This window comes from Scyliorhinus torazame, chromosome 6 (assembly GCF_047496885.1).
Source record: "Scyliorhinus torazame isolate Kashiwa2021f chromosome 6, sScyTor2.1, whole genome shotgun sequence".
Taxonomy (NCBI): domain Eukaryota; kingdom Metazoa; phylum Chordata; class Chondrichthyes; order Carcharhiniformes; family Scyliorhinidae; genus Scyliorhinus; species Scyliorhinus torazame.
In genome coordinates this window covers 216,102,815-216,126,411 of record NC_092712.1, presented here as the reverse complement: position 1 = coordinate 216,126,411, position 23,597 = coordinate 216,102,815, and the positions used below count along the sequence as shown (strand labels likewise).

Genomic DNA, 23,597 nt, shown 5'->3' with positions numbered 1-23,597 from the left:
AGCACAGTTTAAAAATAAATGGTCTCTCATTTAAGACAAGAGGTGAGAAGAGTTTTTTCTTAGTCTGTGGAATTCTGTTCCCCAGAGAACAGTGGAGCAGGGGAACTGAATGTATTTAAGGCTGAATTAGATAGATTCTTGATTGGCAAGTGAGGCAAAGGCTACAGAGGGTAGGCAGGAAAGTAGAGTTGTGGCAAACATCAGCTCAGTATCCAATTATTTTTTTCCAGTTAAGGGACAATTTAGTGTGGCCAATCCACCTAGCCTGCACATCTTTGGGTTGTGGGGGCGAAACCCACGCAAACACGGGGAGAATGTGCAAACTCCACACGTGACCCAGAGCCTGGATCGAACCTGGGACCTCGGCGCCGTGAGGCTGCAGGGCTAACCCACTGCGCCACTGTGCTGCCCAAGCTTATTAAATGTTGGAGGTTCACTGCGTTGAGGACCTGGGTTTTATCCCGACCCAGGTCATTCTCTGTGTGGAGTTTGATGTGAAGATGCTGGCGTTGGACTGGGGTCAGCACAGTAAGAAGTCTTACAACACAAGGTTAAAGTCCAACTGGTTTGTTTGGAATCACTAGCTTTCAGAGCGCAGCTCCTTAAGTGAATGAAGAGGTGGGTTCCACAACCACATATATAGACAAAGTCAGTGATGCAAAATGATACTTTGAATGCGAGTCTTTAACAGGTCTAGACGGAGCCACTGGAGAGAGGGATATCACGGGTGAAAGATGTGTGAATTGACTCAAGCCAGGACAGTTTGTAGGATTTTGCAAGCCCAGCCCAGATAGTGGTGGGTGAATGTAATGCGACATGAATCCAATGTCCCAGTTGAGGCCGTACTCATGCTTGCGGAACTTGGCTACTTGGCTGTCAGTTTCTGCTTGCCGATTCTACGTTGTCGCGCGTCCTGAAGGCCGCCTTAGAGAATGCTTTCCCAAAGATCAGAGGGTGAATGTCCTTGACTGCTGAAGTGTCCACCGACTGGAATGAAACATTCCTGCCTAGTGATTGTCGCGCGATGTCCGTTCATCCGTTGTCGCAACGTCTGCATGGTCTCGCCAGTGAACCACAACTCTGGACATCCTTTCCTGCGGAGTTTGCACATTCTCCCCCTTTCTGCGTGGATCTCGCCCGCACAACCCAAAGATGTGCAGCGTAGGTGGATTGGCCATGCTAATTTGCCCTTTTATTGGGGAAGAAAATGTTTTTTTTTAAAAGTTATAAATTAAATGTTAGAGGGGCTGAATGGCTCCTAATTCTGTTGTTCATATTTACAACCACCAATAAACATTGCCACTGGAATCTGCATGTGTTGGAAAATTTTATTGAAAAAATTGATAATAGTTCTGATTTTTTTTTTTTGTAAAAGTATTGTTTGCGTTAGATATAAACGGTATTGTTGAGCTAATAGAAGACCATCTTAAATTTCAAGATTTTGTAAGCAAATAAGATTTCAAATTTAGTTTTATTTCTTTTTCATCAGCCCCACACTTGAGGAGTTTTGCGATACCTTTTGATCAGAATGAGCGTAAAACATTGGCTGAAACAGTGGGCTTGCAGTCATTAACTTTCAAACTTATTCTTGCTCAATCTTGTTTGGCAGACCAGCAATTGATAGGCTGTGGCCCAAGGCTGGCTGTTTCCACCTAGATTGGCTAGCCGCTGGCTGCTGTTTTTCTCTGTAGTTGTTCCTTCATGCAATTTTACAGTAGCTTCGAAGTGCAGGTTGATTTATAGCATTATAATCTAGAAAAGAATTGCAAGCCATAATAGTGATATGTACTTTAAATCATTTAATGGAGTTCTGTTTCTAAAGGTATATTAGACATCTCTAGTGCCATCTTGTGGCAATGTTTGAAGGTTACATGATTAAGGAATTTGTTTCTAAAAGTGTTGGAGAAACACAGCCGATCTGGCAGCATCTGTGGAGAGAAAGAGAGACAGAAATGGACTGAACCTTCCAAGTCCAATTTCATTCTTCTTTGGAACTCAAACTTCGGGTTCCAAAGAAGAGTCATATTGGACTTGAAACATTAACTCTGCTTCTCTCTCCACGGATGTGCCAGACCAGCTGAGTTTTTCCAGCACTTGTTTTTATTTCAGATCTCCAGCATTTGCAGTATATTGCTTTTATTTGCTTTTCTATATTGGCATTTTGTATGAACAAGTAGACTATTTCTGAATGAATTGTATATGATTCAATATGATGTCCTAAATATTTATAAAATTCACAGATAAGAATCAGTGCATGATACAAATGACAATTTGACTGCACTTCTTTCTTTCTAGTCAGCATCTTTTATTCTGTATTTTATTCTGTGAACATATGCCAGCAAACTTCACATTTAGATTTCTATTTATTTTCTTTTGCTTTCTCTCTTTTCCTCTTCTGCAATTGTGCCATGAATGGTCTCTGACTAGCTAAGTTTAAAAAGAAGTGTGTAATTGCAAAGAGTCTCGATGAAGGATGTTTGCATTGCTAGGGTTATCTGAATAAACTGCAGAATGTATTAAAGCTGTGAAACAAGGGGTTTGCCTCTGCCCAAGATTTGTTCTCTCCTGAAGATGTTTAGCCATACTTCTGTAGTATACTTCTAAATCCCTTGCTATCTTGTCCAAGGGGATGTTCCTCACATGAAGCCTAAATAATGGTTATTAGGATATTTGAAAACTGCGAGATAATTTAATCACAGCTGAGATTACAATATTTACTGGATAATCAGCTTTAGCAGGAATTGTACTGTTTTTCTTCCCTTTCTCTCCCAACATCTGTACAGCGAAGCAGTCTCTGACGTCCCCATTGCAGCCTCAGCTGGGATCAATTTTCTCAGCACAAACCAGCTGCACCACCACATCATCATGGCCATTGTGATAACAGCATTCTGCAAACAATTGCCAGATCAGAGGGAGGGTTGATGAGGAAAGAACTAGAATTAAAAACAAAGATCACATCTATAAATGCAGAGGTTCGGGTAATGCGGGGGGGGGTTGAAGATTAAATTTCCCTTCATGTCCTAACATTATCATTACAACACACTAGGAGGCCATTCAGGCCTCTGAATTCATACCAACTTTCTGTAGAGTAATTAATTCAGTCCCACTCCTCCATTCTCTCCCCTTCGCCCTGCAAATTTTATTTTCCCATCCAATTTCCTTTTGAAATCATTGTCTCCACTTCCACCACACATGGGCAACATGTTCCAGGACATTACTACTCCCTGTGTAAAAGGTTTTTCCTCACAACTCCTCTATCTCTTAACTTAAACTTCTCCTCGTCTTTGTACCCATAAATAATGGGAACAGCGTTTCATTATCTACCTTGCTCAAATCTGACAGAATCTTGTACACCTCTATTAAATCTCCCCTCCACCTCCTTTCCTCCACAGATTCTTTGGCACCCGAGCTTCTCTCGGCCAACATTGTGGCTAAAATCCCTCAACTGTGGAATCATTTGTGTAAATTTTCTTTGCACCTTTTCATGGACATTCACATTCTTCTTAAAAGTGTGGTGACCACAACTAGTTGTGTCCTAACCAGAGCTTTATAATAGTTCAGCATAACTTCCCTGCTTTTGTGATCAATACCTCTGCCCATGAAGACCATGATCCCATATATTCTTTTGAATTTCTCTATCAATATGTCAAGCCACCTTCAATGATTTATGTGCATGAACTCCTGGGTTCTTCTATCCCTGCGTGCTCTTTAGAACTTTGCCAATAAGTCTACATTGCCTCTCCCTTTCCCTTTTGCCAAAATGAGTCACCTCATATTTGTGTGTTAGATTCCATTTGCCACTTGTCTGCCTATTCTGCTGCCTATTTTTGTCCCATTGCAGTAGATTGGTATCATTTCTCACTCTTTGCCTCAAGTTTGGAATCATTGGCAAATATTGAAATATAATTCTGTGTTCCAATTTATTTTTATACCAAAAAAGCTGGGGGGGGCAACATTGATTCTTGGGAAATGGCACCGTCTGGGGAATGGCACAGTTTATCATCCTCCTTTCTGAAAATCAACCAGTTACCACAACGCATTGATTTTTGTCCTCCAGCCAATTTTTTAATCCAAGCTGACACTGATCTCCTATTATTGAGCCTCAACTTGGTTAACTAGATTTCATGTGGTACTTCGTCAAACACTTAAAATCCATATAGACAACATCCATGGCTTTGCCTTCAACCTCCTGTAATGTCTTAAGAAATTCGATTTGATTAGTCGAGCACAATCTTGTCTTTTACAATTCCACGCTGGCTCTTTTTAATTAGCTCATGCCTGCTGATCTTTTCCCTAATCCTGTTTCTAAAACCTTGCGCACCACTGGTGCTCAAGTGGATCAGCCTGTAGTTACTAGGAATGTCCTTGCGCCTTTTCTTGAATAAGGATGTCCTGTTTAGCAAACTCTAATCTTTTGCTGTCGCACTCCAATCTTCTAGCATCTACCCCATATCAAGAGAGGGTTATGACAAGTCCTTCCTCCATCTTCACCCCTACTTGCCTTGGTAATCTGAGCTGCAAGCCATCCAGACTGTGATTTATCACTCTTGAGCAGAATCAGTCTTTTCAGTCCACCCTTTCTATTCATTTTTGCCCCATCCATTACCTCATGGAGTTGTAGTTATCCTGGTACGGAAGGAGGCTATTCAGCCCATTGTGCCCATTATGGCTCTCTCTATCATCACCCCGTCTCCTGTTACTCTTATTTTGTCAGCATCCTCTTCCTTAAATACCAATACAGAGTACTTGTTTAGTGTTCTAACATTCCATTTCACCTCTAGCATATAGCAATTTCTATGCCTCTGAAAGGCCCTATCCTGGGTGTAACTCATGCTTACTATTTGCATGCCAGTAGAAGATTTGGGGGTTCCTTGTTATGTTAACTGCCATTCTATTCTCTCATTCTTCTTGTCGCTTATCCTCCAAATTATTGTATTTGGCCTGGTCTCACTTGAAGAATCCACCTTGCAAACAACAAGCACACTCTCTTCTTCATCATACTCTCTATTTTCCTCCTCATTCAAAGAGCCCTGGTTTAGTACCCTTTGCCGGTATTGAAATTTGTTTAGAATCATTTTTACATTTTCGAAGTTTCAAATGATTTAGTCCCCAAAAAATCTTAGCAGTTTTGCACCTCGGGTAAACCCTCATCACTGGAACTTTATTGTGGAGTCCTTCAAGTAACTGATTTTGTCCATCTTCAAGGCCAATCATAATATCCCTGCTGCCACTTCAACTAATATTCACTCATTTAGCACAGACTGGAAATCAATCTTCTGGTCAGTTTCGCTGCCTTTGGCAAATGAGTCGAGCAGTGTGATTTTGAGTTTATTTATTCACAATTTTAAAAAATTGAGTTAGATTGAAGGATGGATGTTGCTTGGGTTAGTACAGATCCCAACACTAACGATCTGGCTTTGAATTCAACACACTAATGGGTTTGAAAGAGTTTTTCTTCTTGGTTTTACGTGAAATGAATGTTGATCTTCAGAACCCTGAAGCTGCCGCTCAATACCGCTGAAGTGCAACAGTGGGACTTGTGTCGAGCTGAATGATTTATACAGCACTTAAATGCTGACGCAGAAATGAAAAATATACTACATTCCCGGACGATGACAATGTTCACCTTCGACACCAATATTCATCAAATCAAGTGGAAATGTTAAAAAAAATTCCGCAAAATGATCCAATTGTGTCCCAAAGAGATGTCTGTCGCAACATTTCTCATAAGAAAAATGGTTTTAACAACTTTGAGTAACATGAATGTCATTTGATTTGTTTCAGTTATCCCTGAGCATTTTTGTAATGATGGATGCTACTCCCCGACTTGACAGAGTGAATGATGACGTAGAATAATATGTAGATTTATTACGGTAGCTCAAATCATAATTTGTTTTAACCAGTTTAGCTCCATTTATTTTTCTTATCAATTCCTGCTCTTTAAAGAGAAAATTATTTTCAAGGAGTTCTATGTTCCAGTTTGTGTATTAATCGGTACACCTTTTTTAAAGTCTACCATTGACTAAACTGTGAAAACGTACTTGTTTTAAAAAGCATCTCAGCAATGGTGAGCTACATGCAGTCTACATAACGTCTTACATCTAGCACGTCTGTCATGTCATATCTCTTAAAAGGATTACACTCAAAATTGTGACCTCAAGAGTTATTGTAGCATAAGGTGCCATATTTCACAGCACTACTCATCCATAAGGCAACCAATAACCACTGGCTAAAATAAGCACTTCGCTATCAGATTATCAGTCAGTTATCTGATTGAACAATTATTAGGACAGCAAACCACAGACCTTCAATTAAAATTCATCAGTGAGAACATACCATAAAACAAGCCAAATTGCTCAAATGTCTTTGTGGTTGTCAGCCAGCATTTTCCTTCATTTAATCAAGTGCAATAATCTAGAAATAACTTTTATAAGGTAAACACAAAAAAACTATTTAATTCTTAATCATTAAATTGAGCAGTGACATTGGTTATTTACTGTTATAGGTCTCTGCTGGAAGTTTACCCCCGCAAACTTTCTCCCCCAATGTTGGCCTGGGCTTCCATCTATAGCCCACAGTTTGAATTAGGAATTTCAACCTGGCTTTCAGTGCTGAGGATAAATGCAGTGTTTGGGATGAAATGCTTTCAGAGTTACAGCTCTTGCCTCCGACAGCTATCTCCTCCGTCTAAAGAGCTAACAGGATTTGGGAACAAGTTTGTGGGAACAAAGCATGGTTTGTTTGTTTTTTAAAAAAAATATTTTTATTCTTTTTCATATTTTCTCCCAAATTTACACCCACCAACAATAAGCAATAACGAATATAATTCATTTCATTCATGTGAATCCTCACATCAACAACAACAATCCTATCCTCCCACCAACCCCCAAACATTGCCTGCATGTTAACATAAACAAATAACAAAAAGGAATCAGGAATCACCCATAGTCACCATTAACATATGCTGTGTCCCCCATCCCCTCCCTATAATGTTCGATGTTATCCAGTTCTTGAAAGTGCATAATGAATAATGCCCAAGAATTGTAAAACCCCTCCATCCTTCCCCTCAGTTCAAACTTAACATTCTCAAGAGTCAAGAATTCCAACAGGTCCCCCCCCGCCACGCCAGGGCATAGGGTGGAGAGGTTGCTCTCCAACCTATCAGGATCCGCCTTCGGGCGATCAACGAGGCGAAGGCTGCAACATCTGCCTCGCACCCGTTACAGCAATGTGGAGGCTGGCTCCACTGGGAAGCTCTAATAATACCTTGGGTTCGGAAGACCCAAACCCCCTGCCTGCCTTCCCCTCTGTAGCAGCACCTTTCTAGCTCTGGCCACCTTCCCTTCCCATATGAACAAGGTAATCATTCCTTCAATCTCTCTAAAAAAATACCTTTGGCAGGAAAATCGGCAGGCATTGGAAAATAAACAGAAATCTCGGCAACATGTTCATTTTAACCACCTGTGCATGGTTTCTTTTTTTTCAGTGTTTTATACAGTTCTGTCATAAAATCTGATGGTTACGATAAGTTAGTTTTGAAGTTTACTGATGTTTGACCCCAGTGAGCCACATGTGTCCAGCGTCGGTGCTTTCTAGACCATTTCCAAAACGACAGCAGTTCCGTGGGAGATCAGACCTCCGGTGATGTCATGAGGTGAGGACACTCACTGGCAGCACCCACCAGGACCTTTATTTTATAGCCCTTTTTGCCCATTCACATAAAAATGTTTCTTATGGGGTATAAAGGATTCCTAAACCACTCCAGTGCAGAAAAAGGGAATAAACAACCCACCGATAGCAACTCATTGACCAATTCGCAGGCATCGCAGAGCTCCTCCATGTAAAAAAAAAAAAAAAATGGCGGATGCTGTGACGGCGACCTCCCAGATAATGGCTAGTGTGCTGGCGAGGGAATTTAATGCTCACTTCAACAAACAGTGGAAACTGATGGCAGAGAACTTATAAAAATCGTTTGCAGGCGCTCTGGACTGCGTCCGAGTGAAACTGGGGGAAAAACTGCTGAATCGGTGAAAAGCAAGGGGAGGTACAGCGGATGTGGAAAAAGCCTGGATGATGCACGGTGAGCAGCTTGCATCGCTAGAAGCCAAAATAGTGGTGGTGGCTGACGAAAATAGGACGTTGAAGGCCAAGGCTGACTACTTCTAGAATCATTTTAAAAGGCAGAACCTTCCTCGGAGGGGATGAAGGACTTGAATCCTACTTCATAGCTTGCGCAAATGTTTGGGAAAATGATGGGCAGGGTGGATTCTCTTCGCCCTGGGATTAGACAGGGCCCATGGACACTTCGCCATAAACCTCAGCCCACGAACCGTCACGTGCAGTCATAGTTCGCTTCCATAATTTCCAAGAAAAGGAATGAGTCCTGAAATGGGCCAAGTATTATTGGGATTGGAAGTGGGAGGGCAATCTTGTGCGTGTCTACCAAAACGTGGGAGTTGGAAGTGGAAGTGGACGAGGTTAAGGCTGCCTTGTTCAAGAAGGGAGTTTGGTTCGGGATGGTATATCCGGTCAAACTGTGTCACTTATTATTTGGAGGAATTCTACTATTGTGCACCAGAGAGGTGGACACCTTTGTTAAGAAGTCTTTGACTGTTGTGGGTTGGGAAGAATATTGGGGTAGCCTGTTGGTGTTGGGGTATATAATTGTTGATGTTTGAGGGTGAATTTTTTTTTGTGTTTTTGGGGGAATGATGAGGGATTTTTACTTCACTTGTGATTTGTTTAATGGTGGGTTGTAACTACTATGAGAAGTGTTGTTTCTTGAATTATATTGCCCCTGTTGGGAATTTGGTTTTGTAGGGGTCCTGTTTGCCGCTGTTGCTGTTGAACCAGTTTCACATGGTTTGACGTGGTTGGGGTTTGGTGGAGGGGGTTTTGATTATTCAAAGGATTTGAATATGTATATTTAAATCTGGCTGGGGAAGGGGTCAGTTCGCCAGTGGCGATTGAGATTCTCTTTGTCTCATTCTGCTGATGGGTTTGGTGGCCATCTTGGATAGGCCTTGGGCCTGTATTTTTGATTAGGTACTTGGTGGCCCCTAGAGGTGGAAATAGCTGACTCATCATTGAGGAGAAAGAGGTGGGAGACCCCCAATTCGGTTGGTCACCTGGATCGTAACCGGGTTGGGGTTTTTGCTCACCTGAAGAATGAAGTGCTGTTGTGGTGTTTTTGCAGGAGACCCATTTGCGGGTAAAGGATCAGATCATTCTGCGGAAGGGGTGGGTGAGAAAAGTGTTTCATTCAGGTTTTTATTTGGCTGTGGGGGGGAGGGGGAAGGGAGTGTGGATCAGACCCTTGACTGCTTTTGCACCCAAGGGAATAAGGAATTATCGTTCCCTCCCGTGTGCATAAAGTCACTTCCAGGATTGGCTTTTTATTGGGTGGCTCCCTTCTATCATGGGTGTGGAGATCAGAATACTCAACAATCGTAATCTCAGACATTTTGGGGACAGATTCTAATCAGTGCCCACTGTGGATGTAGCGATATTGGCGAACAGGAGGTTTTGTGAGCAAATATCTGCGACCATCAAGGAGTATCCTGGATTCAATAAGAACGACTCTGTCTCTCCCTCCACACTGTGGGGAAACCCTTGAGCCCTTCACACTGTGGGAAGCCCGTAAGCCGGTTGTAATGGAGGGGGGGTATAATCTATAAGGCACATTTTGGAAAGGACGGTGAGGGTGGAGCGGTAGAGACTGGTGGATGCGAGACTGGTGGATGCAATCCTTGAGACGGACCGCCGATATTTGTCTGGCTCTACCCGGAGTTGCTTGCGAATAGGAAAAAGCTGCAACGCAGATTAATCTATTGTCCACAGGGAAGGCAGTAAACCATCTCCAGCGCTGAAGGGTCTTTTTAAATGAGCATGGGGAGAAGGCCAGCTACCTTTTAGCCCACCAGTTGAGGCAGTAGGCTGCTTCCCGAGAGATTATACAAATTAAAAACATGGGTGGCAGTTTTGTTTCTGCCCAAAGTAATGTCAGTGTGGCTTTTGAGACATTTTACAGTTGTCTTTATAGTCCGAGCCCCCGGAGAATAGTTCGATCATGTTGGCATTCTTAGATGGGTTGTCCCTTCTGGCGGGGTTTGTGGGGGGCGTTTTGAGTCTGGAAGCCGTGACCGGCATTGGATCAGTGCAACTGAATAAGGTCCCTGGTCCTTGTCGAATTTTATAAGACGTTTGCAAGCCAGTTAACACCAATGATAGTGGACTTGGTTAACGATTCTTGTCGCTGGGTTCCTTTCCCCCTTCTATATTGTTTATTTTGGAAAAAGGACAAAACCTGGTTCATGTAGACACATTTCTCTCTTGAACATTGATGTCAAACTACGAGCTAAGGTGCTGGCGCTCCGATTGGAGCCATGTGTACTGGAGGTGATAGTGGACAACCAGACTGGCTTCATTAAGGGTCGGCAGTTATCTTCTAATGTATGGCGGTTATTAATTTTCGGAAGTGATTGCGTCTATGGATGCTGAGAAGACACTCAATAGGATCGAGTGGGAGTACCTCTTCAAGGCCCTGGGGAAATTCGGTCTTGGGCAGAAGTTCATTTTGTGGGGTTGGCTACTATATAGTGCTCCTGCAGCCATTGTATGCACCAATGCTTCAAGCTCGAGTATTTTCCTTGAGTAGGGGCACTAGGCAGGGATGTCCTTTGTCACCACCCCTGTTTGTGTTGGCAGTTGAGTTAGCAATAGCGCTGAGATCTTCGGATAAATGGAGCGGGATAAAACCGGCGGGGAGGGAGGGAGCATCAGGTGCCTTCTTATGCCGATGACCTGCTTCTGTATATTACAGATACAGTCTCCACTGTAGATGAAATAATGAAGCTACTAAAGAGCCTTGCCTCCTTTTCAGGATACAAACTGACCTAATGAAGACTGAATATTTTCCGGTTAAACCCTGCCTTTAAATTTGTGCTTCCTAAATTTTTTAACGTTGACCCCCCATTTGAAACGTAACATGACCCCCCCACCCCACTCTCACACACAGGTCAGCTAGCCAGGCTCGCAGCAGCTCTGACACCCAGGCCAGTCTACGGCTGCAGTTCTGTAGACTATATATTTAAATGGTCGAGAAGAAATTAAAACCATGTTCCAGCTGAGGGCAAGGCTGGATGCCACCTGGATCTTGGTGCTAATGGGAAGTTTGCTCATGACCCCGAATGCTATCACTGCTATCCCTGTGGGGGTCACAGCCCATATTTCGTGAACAACTGTTTTAAATGCATCGATGCAATTTGCCTCCACCATTCCTTGAGGTAGCAAATTCCATCTGCTCATCACTCTCTCAATGAAGAAATTCCTTCTCCAATTCCCTGTTCGATTTCTTGGCAACTACCTTAATTTGATGTCTAGTTTGTTGCTCTTCCCTGCAAGTGTCCGCCGTATCAAAACGTGATTTATTCTGCTGCAGGATTACAGTAAATATGAACCACGCTGCAGGTTGTGGCTGCGATGAATAATGTCTCAGAAGACGACTAATACCAGTAAACATATTGGGGGTGGGGGAGAAGGAACTTGGAAAAGGCTGAGTTGCAAAATTTTATCCGCCAATCTACCTACTCTGCACATTTTTGGGTTGTGGGGGTGAAACCCACGCAGCCACGGGGAGAATGTGCTAACTCCACACGTACAGTGACCTAGAGCCGGTATCGAACCTGGGACCTCAGCGGCGTGAGGTAGCTGTGCTAAGCACTCGGCCACTGTGCTGTCCATAGTCTTCATTTCTGAAGGGTGTACATTCAAAACTTTATTCCGTATAGGTGCTGACCAGCATGCATGTTCTGTGGGCATGATTCTCCACTCCCGTGCCGGTTGGGAGAATCGCCTGGGCCGCCAAAATTTCCCGGGACGCCGGTCAGACACCCTCCCACGATTCTCCTCAGCGGCGGGAAAGGCCCGGTCGAGTTTGGCAGGCCGGAGAATCGCCAGAGACACCCAAAATGGCGATTCTCTGGCACCCCCGCTATTCTCAGGCCCGGATGGGCCCAGCGGCCACGCCAAAACGGCGGGTCCCCCCCGGCGGCGTCCACACCTGGTCGCCGTCGTGAGCGGTGTGTGAACGCTGGGGCGGTGCGTGAACGCTGGGGGGGGGGGATCCTGCACCGGGGGGGTACCTCAAATGTGGGGTGGCCCACCTCAAATGTGGGGTGGCCCGCGATCGGTGCCCACCGATCGTCAGGCAGTCCTCTCTGAAGGAGGACCTCCTTCCGCGGCCCTGCAAGATCTGTCAGACATCTTCTTGCGGGGCGGACTTAGAGAGGACGGCAACCACGCATGCGTGGGTTGGCGCCGGCCAACCTGCGCATGCGTGGATGACGCCCGTTATGCGGCGCTGGCCGCGTCTTCTATGCGGCGCCGCCTTTACGCGGGCGACAAGGCCTGGCGCGTGTAGGTGACGCGGCCCCGATCCTGGCCCATTGTCAGGGCCTGAATCGGTCGGGGCCGTTTCGCGCCGTCGTGAACCTCGACGGTGTTCACGACGGTGCGGCCACTTCGGCGCGGGAGTGGAGAATCGCGCCCAGTATGTCTTCCACATTTGATAAATTGACAGTGAAAATGTGTAAATGAAAGAAATTAAAAATACCATTCCATTCCTTTGCTGCTATTACTGAGTAATATTTTTAAGAAGGATGTTAGTGGAGCATTGGTTTGTGTTTTGGTGCAGCAGTTAAAATTCCATCTGTGACGATAGGTTCAGTTCCTAGAAGATTTTTGACAAGCTTGTCACAATTCTGATAAAGTCCAACAATGTTAACGTAACATCTGTCCTTCCATAGAAGATCTCTTTTTGTAATTCTCAGAGATGCAAGTTTTCATTGCCTCTTACGCCTCAAGCCAAGTATGTATGTACATTGTTCATGTGCTGAACTGGATGCAGCTGTGAGTTTCTGTGCAATTCAAATAGATTTTGAATGATCCTATAAAAAAAAAAAGCGGCCATCACCTGTCAGCTGCCACTTTATAACCTGCACTGGGAAATGACCATATTTGAGATCAGAATTGTTATTTAAATCCATTTTCATTATCTATATTTGTTTTCACTACAGACGTGAATGGACAATGGCAAAATAGATGTATGTTTTGAAAGTGCAATTAATTGTTACAATAGAACCATACCCCTACAGTGCAGGAAGCCATTTGGCCCATTGGATCTGCATTTACCCTCTGAAAGAGGATCCCACCGAGGCCACTTACCCACCCTATCCCCGTAACCCCAGTTAACCTTTACATCTTTGGACATCTAAGGAGATAATTAGCGCAGCCAATTCATCTAACCTGTACATCTTTGGACTGTGGGAAGAAACCGAAGCACCCGGAAGAAGCCCACGCAGACACGGAGAATGTGCAAACTCCACACAGTCACCCAAGGCCAGAATCAAACCCGGGTCCCTGGAGCTGTGAAGCAATAGTGCTAACCACTGTACTGTCCATGATAAATATGATACTATACAAATAAAAATATATTGGTTAATAACATTAATATGTGCTTACAAATTTATCCTTGTATATTACAGCAATAAATTAAATGGAATAGATTCAAACACCATGAGGAATGGCAAAAGAATTTACCTTTATTACTATACTTTTTTAGAAAGTCCTCTTAGAATGCAGCAAGGCCTGCTTTATTCCTTGCTGCAACAAGGGAACAATTAACTGAATAGTTCCTTTAAAAGCATTTCATTTAATAGGCATTGCAGTAATTGTTGGTTTGGGGTTCATTTAATTTGGATTAACACTTGTTCAATTGAAGACCAGGTTTCTCTTGTGGATTGTTGAGTGTTTATGATAGTAGGAGCTGTTACACGGAAGATCAGAAGAATTCTTGTGGACTATAGCTGGTAAATGCTTGGCTAAACCTGTCAAAGCTCTAACACCATTCTTTGATGTTGGTGAAATAGAAACTTCAAAATCATCAGGGTGTACAAGTGAAGTGATGAAAGTGTGACTTGTATGTAAGGCATAATAATCATGAGTGGTATGTAACTAATGGTTTTGAACTAGCTTCATAAGTATTTGGCCTTGATTCAAATTGTTTGAGTAAGAATTAATTTGTTAGTGCTGAGCAGCAGTGAAAATGTGAGGAAGAGCAAAAGTGGAGCCTCCAACCTAGGTACACGAAGTGTGACAAACCAAAATGTGCAAGGATAAATGCATCTTTGCATTCTCTCTTCAAAATTACTAAACTATTTTTGAGTGCTTCTCTTCCTTTTCAGTTATTTCTCATTCCATTCTTTGTACAGTGCTACCAAATCATCCTATAATTGAGTGACCAGATGATCTCTCTGATCTATCAATGCCATTCTTATGCAAAAATGATTAAAGCAGGGCTATTTGAATTCGCTATTTGTATTAAATTTAATTGTACTTGATTGAGAAACCACATGCCCACTGTTGATTGTCTTGACCTGAAATAAGGAATTGCATTATAGCAATCCTGTACACGAACTAATGTTCAATAAAACATAAGCTGTTGTAGTGTATATAGTTGTAACATTCATAGAGGGAAGATGATATCACAAAAATGTTTATTTAGTCTCAAGTTACAAATAAATAAAATAGTTAATTCTCTGGACTAGAAAAGTCCAGCTCTGGTCCTGCTTTTGTTTAGTTTTAAGTATTAAAGTAGTGTTGACATTTTTCCTATTTTAGCGGTACATTTTAAAATTGCATGCATTCTGATAATACAGGTGGTTTACCTATATGTACAAGTTTACTAAGCAAAGATCTGCCATCATTCAAAAACCAAAGAAGTAAAGCACCCACTGGGGCCAAAGAACTTGCATACATTGCTTTAGATTCTCAATTTATTTAGCTTTGAAAGGTTAAAGTTGTATATGCACTGTGAATATGCATATTGAAATCACAAGTCCGATGGCATTGTTTTACTCAAATTACCTGGATCTGAATTTCTAATTCATATGTGGGTTGTGCCTAATGTATTGGATAATGTTGTAGATCGTAGAAGGAATTGAAAAGATCCCCTGAAATGTTTATGGGACAGGCAAACATTTTAAGTGGAACATTTCTTTCAACAAGTAGAGAGGGAAATAATTCATCATTCCTATTTAACTCTGTTCCTCTTCGTCCATTCCCATCAACATTTTATGGCTTAATTCCAAATGTGATTATTGTTTTACATTGATGTTAAAAGTAGGTGGACTTCAACATGGTCAGGTGTAAAATGCTGCTTAACAGAACAAAAGTCATGCAAAACAAGTACTCCATTAATGTTGAAATAGCTAAAAGAGGTTTTGAGGGTCTGTTGCAAATAATGTTTATGACCACTGCAGAGCAGCAATTAATAATGCAATTTGAATGTTGCATTGAACAGCCAGGCATATAATTGGGATACAATTCTACTCAAAATGTATAGAAAATGTACCCATTTCTAGTCACCGAGTTAATTTGAGAAAAAAAAATTTTTTTTTGATAAGAGTACCCAATTCTTCGTTTTTTTTCCAATTAAGGGGCAATGTTGCATGGCCAATCCACTTACCCTGCACATCTTTGGGTTGTGGGGGTGAGACCCACACAAACACGGAGGAATGTACAAACTCCACACGGACAGTGACCCGGGGTCAGTATCGAACCCGGGTCCTCGGTGTCGTGAGGCAGCAGTGCTAACCACTGTGCTGCCCCTGGCCACAGAGTAAATCTAGAGAATTTAACCTTTAGCCAAGAGTGGGGAAAGAAAAAATAGTTGCAAACCAATTATAAAATTATTTCAGATTCCGAGCAGCAAGTCCTCTTACACACCAAGAATGATAAATTTCATGAATTATCCAATGATTTTCCATGATATGAAGCTGTGAAACTAACACCCAAGAAATAGGACATTCAAGTTGACCAACCCATGCTGACACTTGAACTTTTTTGCATCCTCCTCGTCAGCCTAACTCTTTTATTCCCTTCTCTCTCATGTTCATCAAGTTTCCCCTAAAACACATCTACACTATTCTACTCAACTTCTCACTGTACTGCCGATGAACCCAGGAATTGTGCCACTGGGTACTGATGGAGACAAAATCCCAGAAAGCACTTAAACAGTTTGTTGGTAGGACTGTATAAATGCAAAATATTGATGTCTTATTGAACGATTTTAGCTAAAACTAGCTCAGTGCTCCTCTTCATCTGGGTTTGTCTTGTATTGATGTTCAATTCATAGTAAATGCATCGGTGAAATAGGCCTGAATAATGGATATATGAAATATTACCAGGAGCACATTTACTTTAGACATTACAAATAATAGGGAGCACAGTAAATACTTTGAATACAGAAAGGGATGTCTTATGGATAGGTTACATTTGATTTTGCTTTGCAAAGTGTATCGTTAGCCATAAAGCTTATAGGGCAACATCTAGTATCATTAAAGTGTTTTTGGAGTTTACAACATTTTAGTACATGCATATCTAGATAATGTCCTGGTGCATGGATCTCAAATCACAGGTACAGCAAGTGATTAGGAAGGCAAATGGAATGTTGGCGTTTATTGCAAGCAGATTGGAATATAAAAGTAGAGCAGTTTTTCTACAGTTGTGTAGAGGCGTGGTAAGACCACATCTGGAATACTGTTGTGCCATTCCTTATTTGAAAAAAAGTTATAATAATTAGAAGCAGTTCAGAGAAGTATCCTGCGATGAGGGATTTGGCTTATGAAAAAAGGTTGCCGTTTGAAGAATGAAGGGTGATCTTATTGCAACTTGTAAGATCCTGAGGAGATTTGATAGTGTAGATACCAGGAGGATGCTTCTATTTGTGGCAGAGACGAGAACCAGGGGACACAGTTGGTCTGATGAGAATTTATTTTCTGTCAGATGGTTGTTCGTCTGTCATTCTCTTCCCTACTGCAGAAAGCTGGTCATAAATTTATTCAGGGCAAAATTAGACGGATTATTGGGCAGGAGTCGGGGATTATTGGGGTGCCGACAGTGAAGTGGAGTTTGAGACACAACGGTTAGCCGTGATCTTATTGAATGGAGGAGCAGGCTCAAAGAGCTGAATGACCTACTCCTGCTCTTAGGCTCATGTTCCTATGCTACTGCTTCAAAGTATATTTGACTCTTTTTAATTCTATTCAGTAACTTTCAGTATTGCAAAAAGCATATTAGTTTATAAACTGAATTTTGGAAGCATATCACTAAGATATTCTTCGATATGAGCACTTGTTGGAAAAATGTATCTGAAGTTACAGTATATGGAACATGAATATTGAGAATTATTAATGTTTTTTCTTGTGTGGATAGGTTGGTTGGAGCACTGCTCGAGATTACTATACATTTCTGTGGTCTCAAGTACCAGAAAATTATGCAGAAGGAATTTCATTTAATCGTGTCATAATTTTCCAAGGTAAGTAATTTCATATGTTTGTTTGATAAAATTCAGAGCTGTGTTTTTAATCTACTTGTCGAGCATGGACTTAAAATACTAGGTCTGCCTAAAGCTAAAATATAAACAGCAAAAATGGGAAATACTGAGCATATTAGGTAGCACCTGTGATTTGAACTTTGGTCATGTATTTCACCGGTGCATTCTTTGATGTTTCTAGGTAATTGCTGTTTAGTTTAAAAGCAATTAATGTACATTGGCAACACCAAATTGTTTTGTGAATGTGTGTTATGCAATGACTTTCCATGATTTAAAACTGAAATTAACCACTAAGATTTTTAAAAATTAAGTGAATTGGGGCATTTAAAGTTGATAAATGTTTACTTAAAATTAAATGTTTACTTAAAATTATATCTTCTAACAGGTTATTACCTTCCAAATGACGATGGAGAATTTTATCAGTTTTGCTATGTGACACACAAGGGAGAAATCCGAGGGGCAAGCACGCCTTTTCAGTTCCGTGTGCCATCCCCCACAGATGATCTGCTTACCATGGAAGATGACACAAACTCTGATATGCTGGTGGTGACAACAAAAACTAGTTTTCTTGAGGTAGGATGCCTCCAATCTTTATTTAAATATCAATGTTCAAGTTTGCACATTCTCACAATGTCTGCGTGGGTCTCACTCCCACAACCCAAAAATGTGCAGGGTAGGTGTATTGGCCATGCGAAATTGCCGCTTAATTCGGGGGAAAAAATTGGGTCCTCTAAATTTATTTTTAAAAAATCAATGTTCAAAATAAATCCAATGACAACTGAGTGTACAGAATGCATATAGATCTTGTATTAATAGTGCATAGGCTATGAATGCACCTTTTTATATGCACTTTCCAATGGCAACCAAGTGTACAGAATGCATTTAGATATTATATTCATAGTGCACAGGCTACAAATGTACCTTTTTTATATGCATTTTTTTGAGAACTATCATTCAAATATTTAGATTTTTAAAAATATTGCCTGTCCAGAGTGCAACAAGTTGAAGACGAGAGGTGATCACAAGACTCTGAAATAGTTTTAAAGGGTAAAACCTGAGAGGATAAAAGCAAATTACTGCAGATGCTGGAATCTGAAACAAAACAGAAAATACTGGGCAATCTCAGCAGGTCAGACAGCATCTGTGGAGAGAGAAGAAAGCTAACGTTTATCATAGAATTTACAGTGCAGAAGGAGGCCATTCAGCCCAACGAGTCTGCACCGGCTCTTGGAAAGAGCACCCTACCCAAGGTCAACACCACCACCCTATCCCCATAACCCAGTAACCCCACCCAACACTAAGGGCAATTTTGGACACTAAGGGCAATTTTATCATGGCCAATCCACCTAACCTGCACATCTTTGGACTGTGGGAGGAAACCGGAGCACCCGGAGGAAACCCACGCGCACACTGGGAGGATGTGCAGACTCCGCACAGACAGTGACCCAAGCCGGAATCGAACCTGGGACCCTGGAGCTGTGAAGCAGTTGTGCTATCCACAATGCTACCGTCCTGCCCAAAGTCTGGGTGACTGTTTTAAAGCTCACGAGAGAGGATGTAATAATAATAATCTTTATTAGTGTCACAAGTGGCTTACATTAACACTGCAATGAAGTTACTGTAAAAATCCCCATGTCTCCACACTCTGGCGCCTGTTCGGGTACACTGAGGGAGAATTCAGAATGTCCAATTCGCCTAATGAACACGTCTTTCGAGTCTTGTGGAAGGCCGAATGGCTTCCTTCTGCACTGTATGTTCTGTGAAACCAGAGTGTCCGGAAGAAACCCACGCAGACAACGTACAGACTCCGCACAGACAGTGATCCAAGCCGCGAATTAAACCCGAGTCCCTGGCACTGTGAAACAACAGTGCTAGCCACTGTTCTACCGTGCCGCCCATGTTTCCCCTGGTTTGGGGAATCCAGAACACGGAGTCATCGTCACAAGGGGAAGACCATTTAGGACTGAGAGGAGGAGAAATTACTTCAAGTGGTTGTGAATCTTTTGAATTTAGGGCGCTATGAATGCTCCATCGTTGAATATATTTAAGGTTCAGATGGACAGACATTTGGTGTTTTGATGAATCAGGGGATATGAAGAGTGGCCAGAAAAGTAGAATTGGAACTGAATATCAGCCATGATTGTATTGAAAATGGCAGAGCAAGCTCAACAGACATTGTGTTCTACTCCTGCTCCTGTTCCTTTATGTGATAAAATTGGCAAACATTCACACAATTTGCATCATAATGCCATCTTGGTTAAAGTATATTTTGTTTGGCCTGTTCTGATGTCTAGCTACCTACATTTTCAAAAAGTTTTATAAAGCAACATTTTCTTCAGATGTTTGTCATTCTTTAGCAAGGTCCACTGAAGCTAATCTTAGGCAGTTGACACTTCTTTGGCTTCCAATTAACAACAGTTATTGGCTTTAAAATTTGAATTTAATGTCTTGCATCTTTCTGTCTTGCATAATTGCTGCCTGGTATTTTCTGACATGTAGCTTTTAGAAGTATGAAGCCTGTTCCAACCTCTGCAAAAAGGCCTCAAGCAACTGCCTTATTGACTGGAATGTTTTGTAGGCTACAAGAAAGCTTGTGTTTTATTTCACCAAGCATAGAGACCTCCGATTACAGTTTTGTCAGTATCCTGACTAGCCAAAAAATTCTGTCATTAGTCTGATAAATGTAGCTGCGAGTTAATATTTTCTTTATTACTTTTTCTGAGTTACAAAGCCAGGGCTCCGAGTGGAAACAGGGGCGAACCCCTAATCCAGCTCCTTGCCTGCTCCAAAAACCAATTCAAATTGTATCTAATTCATGGTCCCCACAAGAGAGACATACCAGATCTGAGCCAAAAGGTCGAGCAGATACTACACTTGATTTTAGCCAAAAGGCCGAGAAGCGATAGCTGTGAGTTAATTAACCTCCAGGGTTTAAATTTACTTTTCTAATGTGGACAACCACAAAATCGGAATGGGAGCTTTTCACTGTTGCGCATTTCTGCCCTTCTCTCCTGAAGACAGTGACTTTGTTGAGTGTTGTTCCTGTGAGTGCTGCCCGCCCCATAATTACTCCAGTGAACATCCACCTGGCAAAGCAAGAAGCTGGAGCCAGTCTGTCTGCAAAATTGAGTTTATTCACAAAACTCAGTATAACATAAGTGCAGACTACTTTTACTTTCCACATAATTCCCCACACAGATGGAAACTAGTTCTTGTTCTAAATTTTCCCAATTAGCATCAGCTGCTCTTTCGAACAAAAGCTTTCACTCCATTGTCACAGCATTTGCAACATTAACAATATAAACAACTATTTTTCCTTAAAAACTGAATTGAATGGGGCATTCAATAGCAGAAGATATTGCAGATAAGTTCAAATTTCTAATTTTTCCAACATTTGCATTGGTTGTAGGCAAGACAGTGGCTTAGTGAGAATTTGGACAGGCATATTTTCAGTAGTCAGGTACATCTGGAGGCTGGCCCCCTGTGCAAACAAATTTAGACATTAAAACCATTTGGGTCTCTGCTCAGCATTTTCACACCTTTTTGAGTCTCTGCTCAACATTTTCACACCTTTTGGGTCTCTGCTAAACATTTCACAGATGTGAAGAATGTATCAGCTACAGCTATGCTCCGTAGCAATGTGGCCCAGTGTCTGTGTTAAATTAGCATGATTTTACCTTCCGTTAACATAATTAACCAGAGATGGACATAATGATTCCCATTCAGAACATGAGATTAACAAAACTGTTATGAAACAGTAGCTGTGGACATCCTGGGAGAAATTCTCCGGTATCGGCGTGATGTCCACCGACTGGCGCCCAAAACAGCACAAATCAGTCGGGCATTGCGCCGCCCCAAAGGTGCGGAATGCTCCGCATCTTGGGGGACCGAGCCCCAACCTTAAGGGGCTAGGCCCGCGCCGGACTAATTTCCGCCCCGCCAGCTGGCGGAAAAGGCCTTTGGTGCCCCGCCAGCTGGCGTGGAAATGACATCTCCGGGTGGCGCTTGCGCGGTAGCGGCCGCTGACGGCATTCCCGCGCATGCGCAGTGGAGGGAGTCTCTTCCACCTCTGCCATGGTGGAGACTGTGGCGAAGGCGGAAGGAAAAGCGTGCCCCCACGGCACAGGCCCGCCCGTGGATTGGTGGGCCCCGATCGCGGGCCAGGCCACCGTGGGGGCACCCCCCGGGGCCAGATCGCCCCGCGACCCCCCCCCCCCCCCCCCAGGACCCCGGAGCCCGCCTGCGCCGCCTTGTCCCGCCGGTAAGGTAGGTGGTTTAATCTACGCCGGTGGGACAGGCATTTTAGCAGCGGGACTTCGACCCATTCGGGCCGGAGAATCGTTGGGGGGGGGTGCCAACCGGCGTGGCGCGATTCCCGCCCCCGCCGAATATCCGGTGCCGGAGAATTCGGCAACCGGCGGGGGCGGGATTCACGCCAGCCCCCGGCGATTCTCCGACCCGGCGGGGGGGGCGGAGAATCTCGCCCCCTGTCTTTTAACCGACCCTATCATCTGTCATATAGTTCTCATAAATAAAAGACCACACGATTAAGGTGAAAATAGTGGTACTTTTTATTGACCAAGCGGTACTTGGTTTTGAGTTGTCTTAGAATCTGCTGAGATAGGTGGAGGCCAGAGGTGACCACAATAATGATTGACAGCAACTGTGGAAATCGAGGGCCGCATGTGGCGCAGTGGATAGCACTGGGACTGCGGCGCTGAGGACCCAGGTTCGAATCCCGGCCCTGGGTCACTGTCCGTGTGGAGTTTGCACATTCTCCCCATGTCTGCATGGGTTTCACCCCCCACAACCCAAAGATGTGCAGGTTAGGTGGATTGGCCATGCTAAATTGCTCCTTTAATTGGGGGGAAATAAAATAAAATAAAATAATTGTGTACTCTAAATTTATTTTTTTAAACTGTGGAAATCGATTTGAGTTTGCACGTACTGTAGCCATCGCTGCGAGATACCATGGGCGTGATTCACCGATCGCGGGACTAAGTGTCCGTGCCGGCGTGAACGCCATCACGTTTCACGACGATGCGGGCAGTAGCGATTCTGGCCCCCACGGGGTTCACGCCGCTCCAGCCAGTGGCGAAGCGCCAACTGGCGCATGCGCGGTCGACTCATGCTCACGGAACGCTCCGGCCCTGACTCAACATGGCGCGTAGGGTTCTGGGGCCGGACGCGCAACAAAGTAGGCCGGGGGGAGGGGGGGGGGGGGGGGGGGGGGGGCGGTTGGGGGGGCCGACCCACCAATCGGTGAGCCTTGATCGCGGTTCAGACTCCATCAGAGCCCCCCCCCCCCCAACCCCGGTGAAGGAGCGCTTTTCCCCAGCCCACAGGCCGCCACCCGACCCTTCGCGCAGAGTTTCTGCCGGCAGCTACCAGGTGTGAACGGCGCCGGCGGGACTCTGCCGTTTCCGCACGGCCGCTCGGCCCATCAAGGCCGGAGAATTGGTGGCCCGGTCGCTCCGCTCCTCGGAGAATCGCCTGCCCCCGTCGGACCAGCGCCGCGGGATAAAATGCGTGAACGGCGATTTTCCCATACGGTGCGGCATGGGAGAATCGCGCCCCATATATAGGAATAAAACTGTGATAAGAAAATAGCTCACAGAAATAATTAATTAACCAAGAAATGTTAAAGATGCTGTCATCTGATTTTCACTCTTTGTTGTAAAACTTGGATTCCTGTTTGAATTCTCCGGGTGGCGCTTGCGCGGTAGCGGCCGCTGACGGCATTCCCGCGCATGCGCAGTGGAGGGAGTCTCTTCCACCTCTGCCGAAATTTGCTTGTTGATGCAATATTCTAAATTTGACCTCCTAATTTTTGTAATTCAGCAAAAGATTGAAGTGCTAATAAAGGAAAAAGAGGAGCTGTTGAAAACTAAATCTGGACTTGAAGAAGAAACTATCCAGTTAGGTGAGCGCCTGGAAAAATTTGAAAAAGAAATTCACCACGAGAAAGAAGTCTGTGACCAAATCAAAAAGGATTACAAGGTATGAATTTCAAATGAGTTTGAGTTATAATGGTGTGTTTGTTGCACTTGGAATAGGAACGAAACTCTCCGCACATAATTTTCTATTTGGTGTACTTTTCTGTTTTCTAATTTTCTAACTGAAAAATATGGTAATAAGAATTTTGGGTATCTCAAAATACTGATACCTGTGAGGTGGATTATTTGTTTGCTTCTGACCTCCG

The 23,597-nt window shown here is 43.3% G+C and overlaps 1 protein-coding gene and 1 non-coding gene across 4 annotated transcripts in view; one reads left to right on the top strand and one right to left on the bottom strand.

Moving 5' to 3' along the window:
• tax1bp1b (Tax1 (human T-cell leukemia virus type I) binding protein 1b) overlaps nucleotides 1-23,597 on the top strand; it is a 155,360-nt gene that overhangs the window by 18,321 nt on the left and 113,442 nt on the right. For all 3 annotated transcript variants that reach the window (XM_072509399.1, XM_072509397.1, XM_072509398.1), the window contains exons 3-5: nucleotides 17,275-17,377; nucleotides 17,781-17,968; nucleotides 23,237-23,395. In XM_072509399.1, the coding sequence (XP_072365500.1) occupies nucleotides 17,275-17,377; nucleotides 17,781-17,968; nucleotides 23,237-23,395 (450 nt within the window). The remainder of the gene's footprint in view (nucleotides 1-17,274; nucleotides 17,378-17,780; nucleotides 17,969-23,236; nucleotides 23,396-23,597) is intronic.
• LOC140425883 (U2 spliceosomal RNA) lies at nucleotides 20,106-20,299 on the bottom strand. The gene has a single exon (XR_011948047.1). It is a non-coding gene; the product is annotated as a U2 spliceosomal RNA (small nuclear RNA).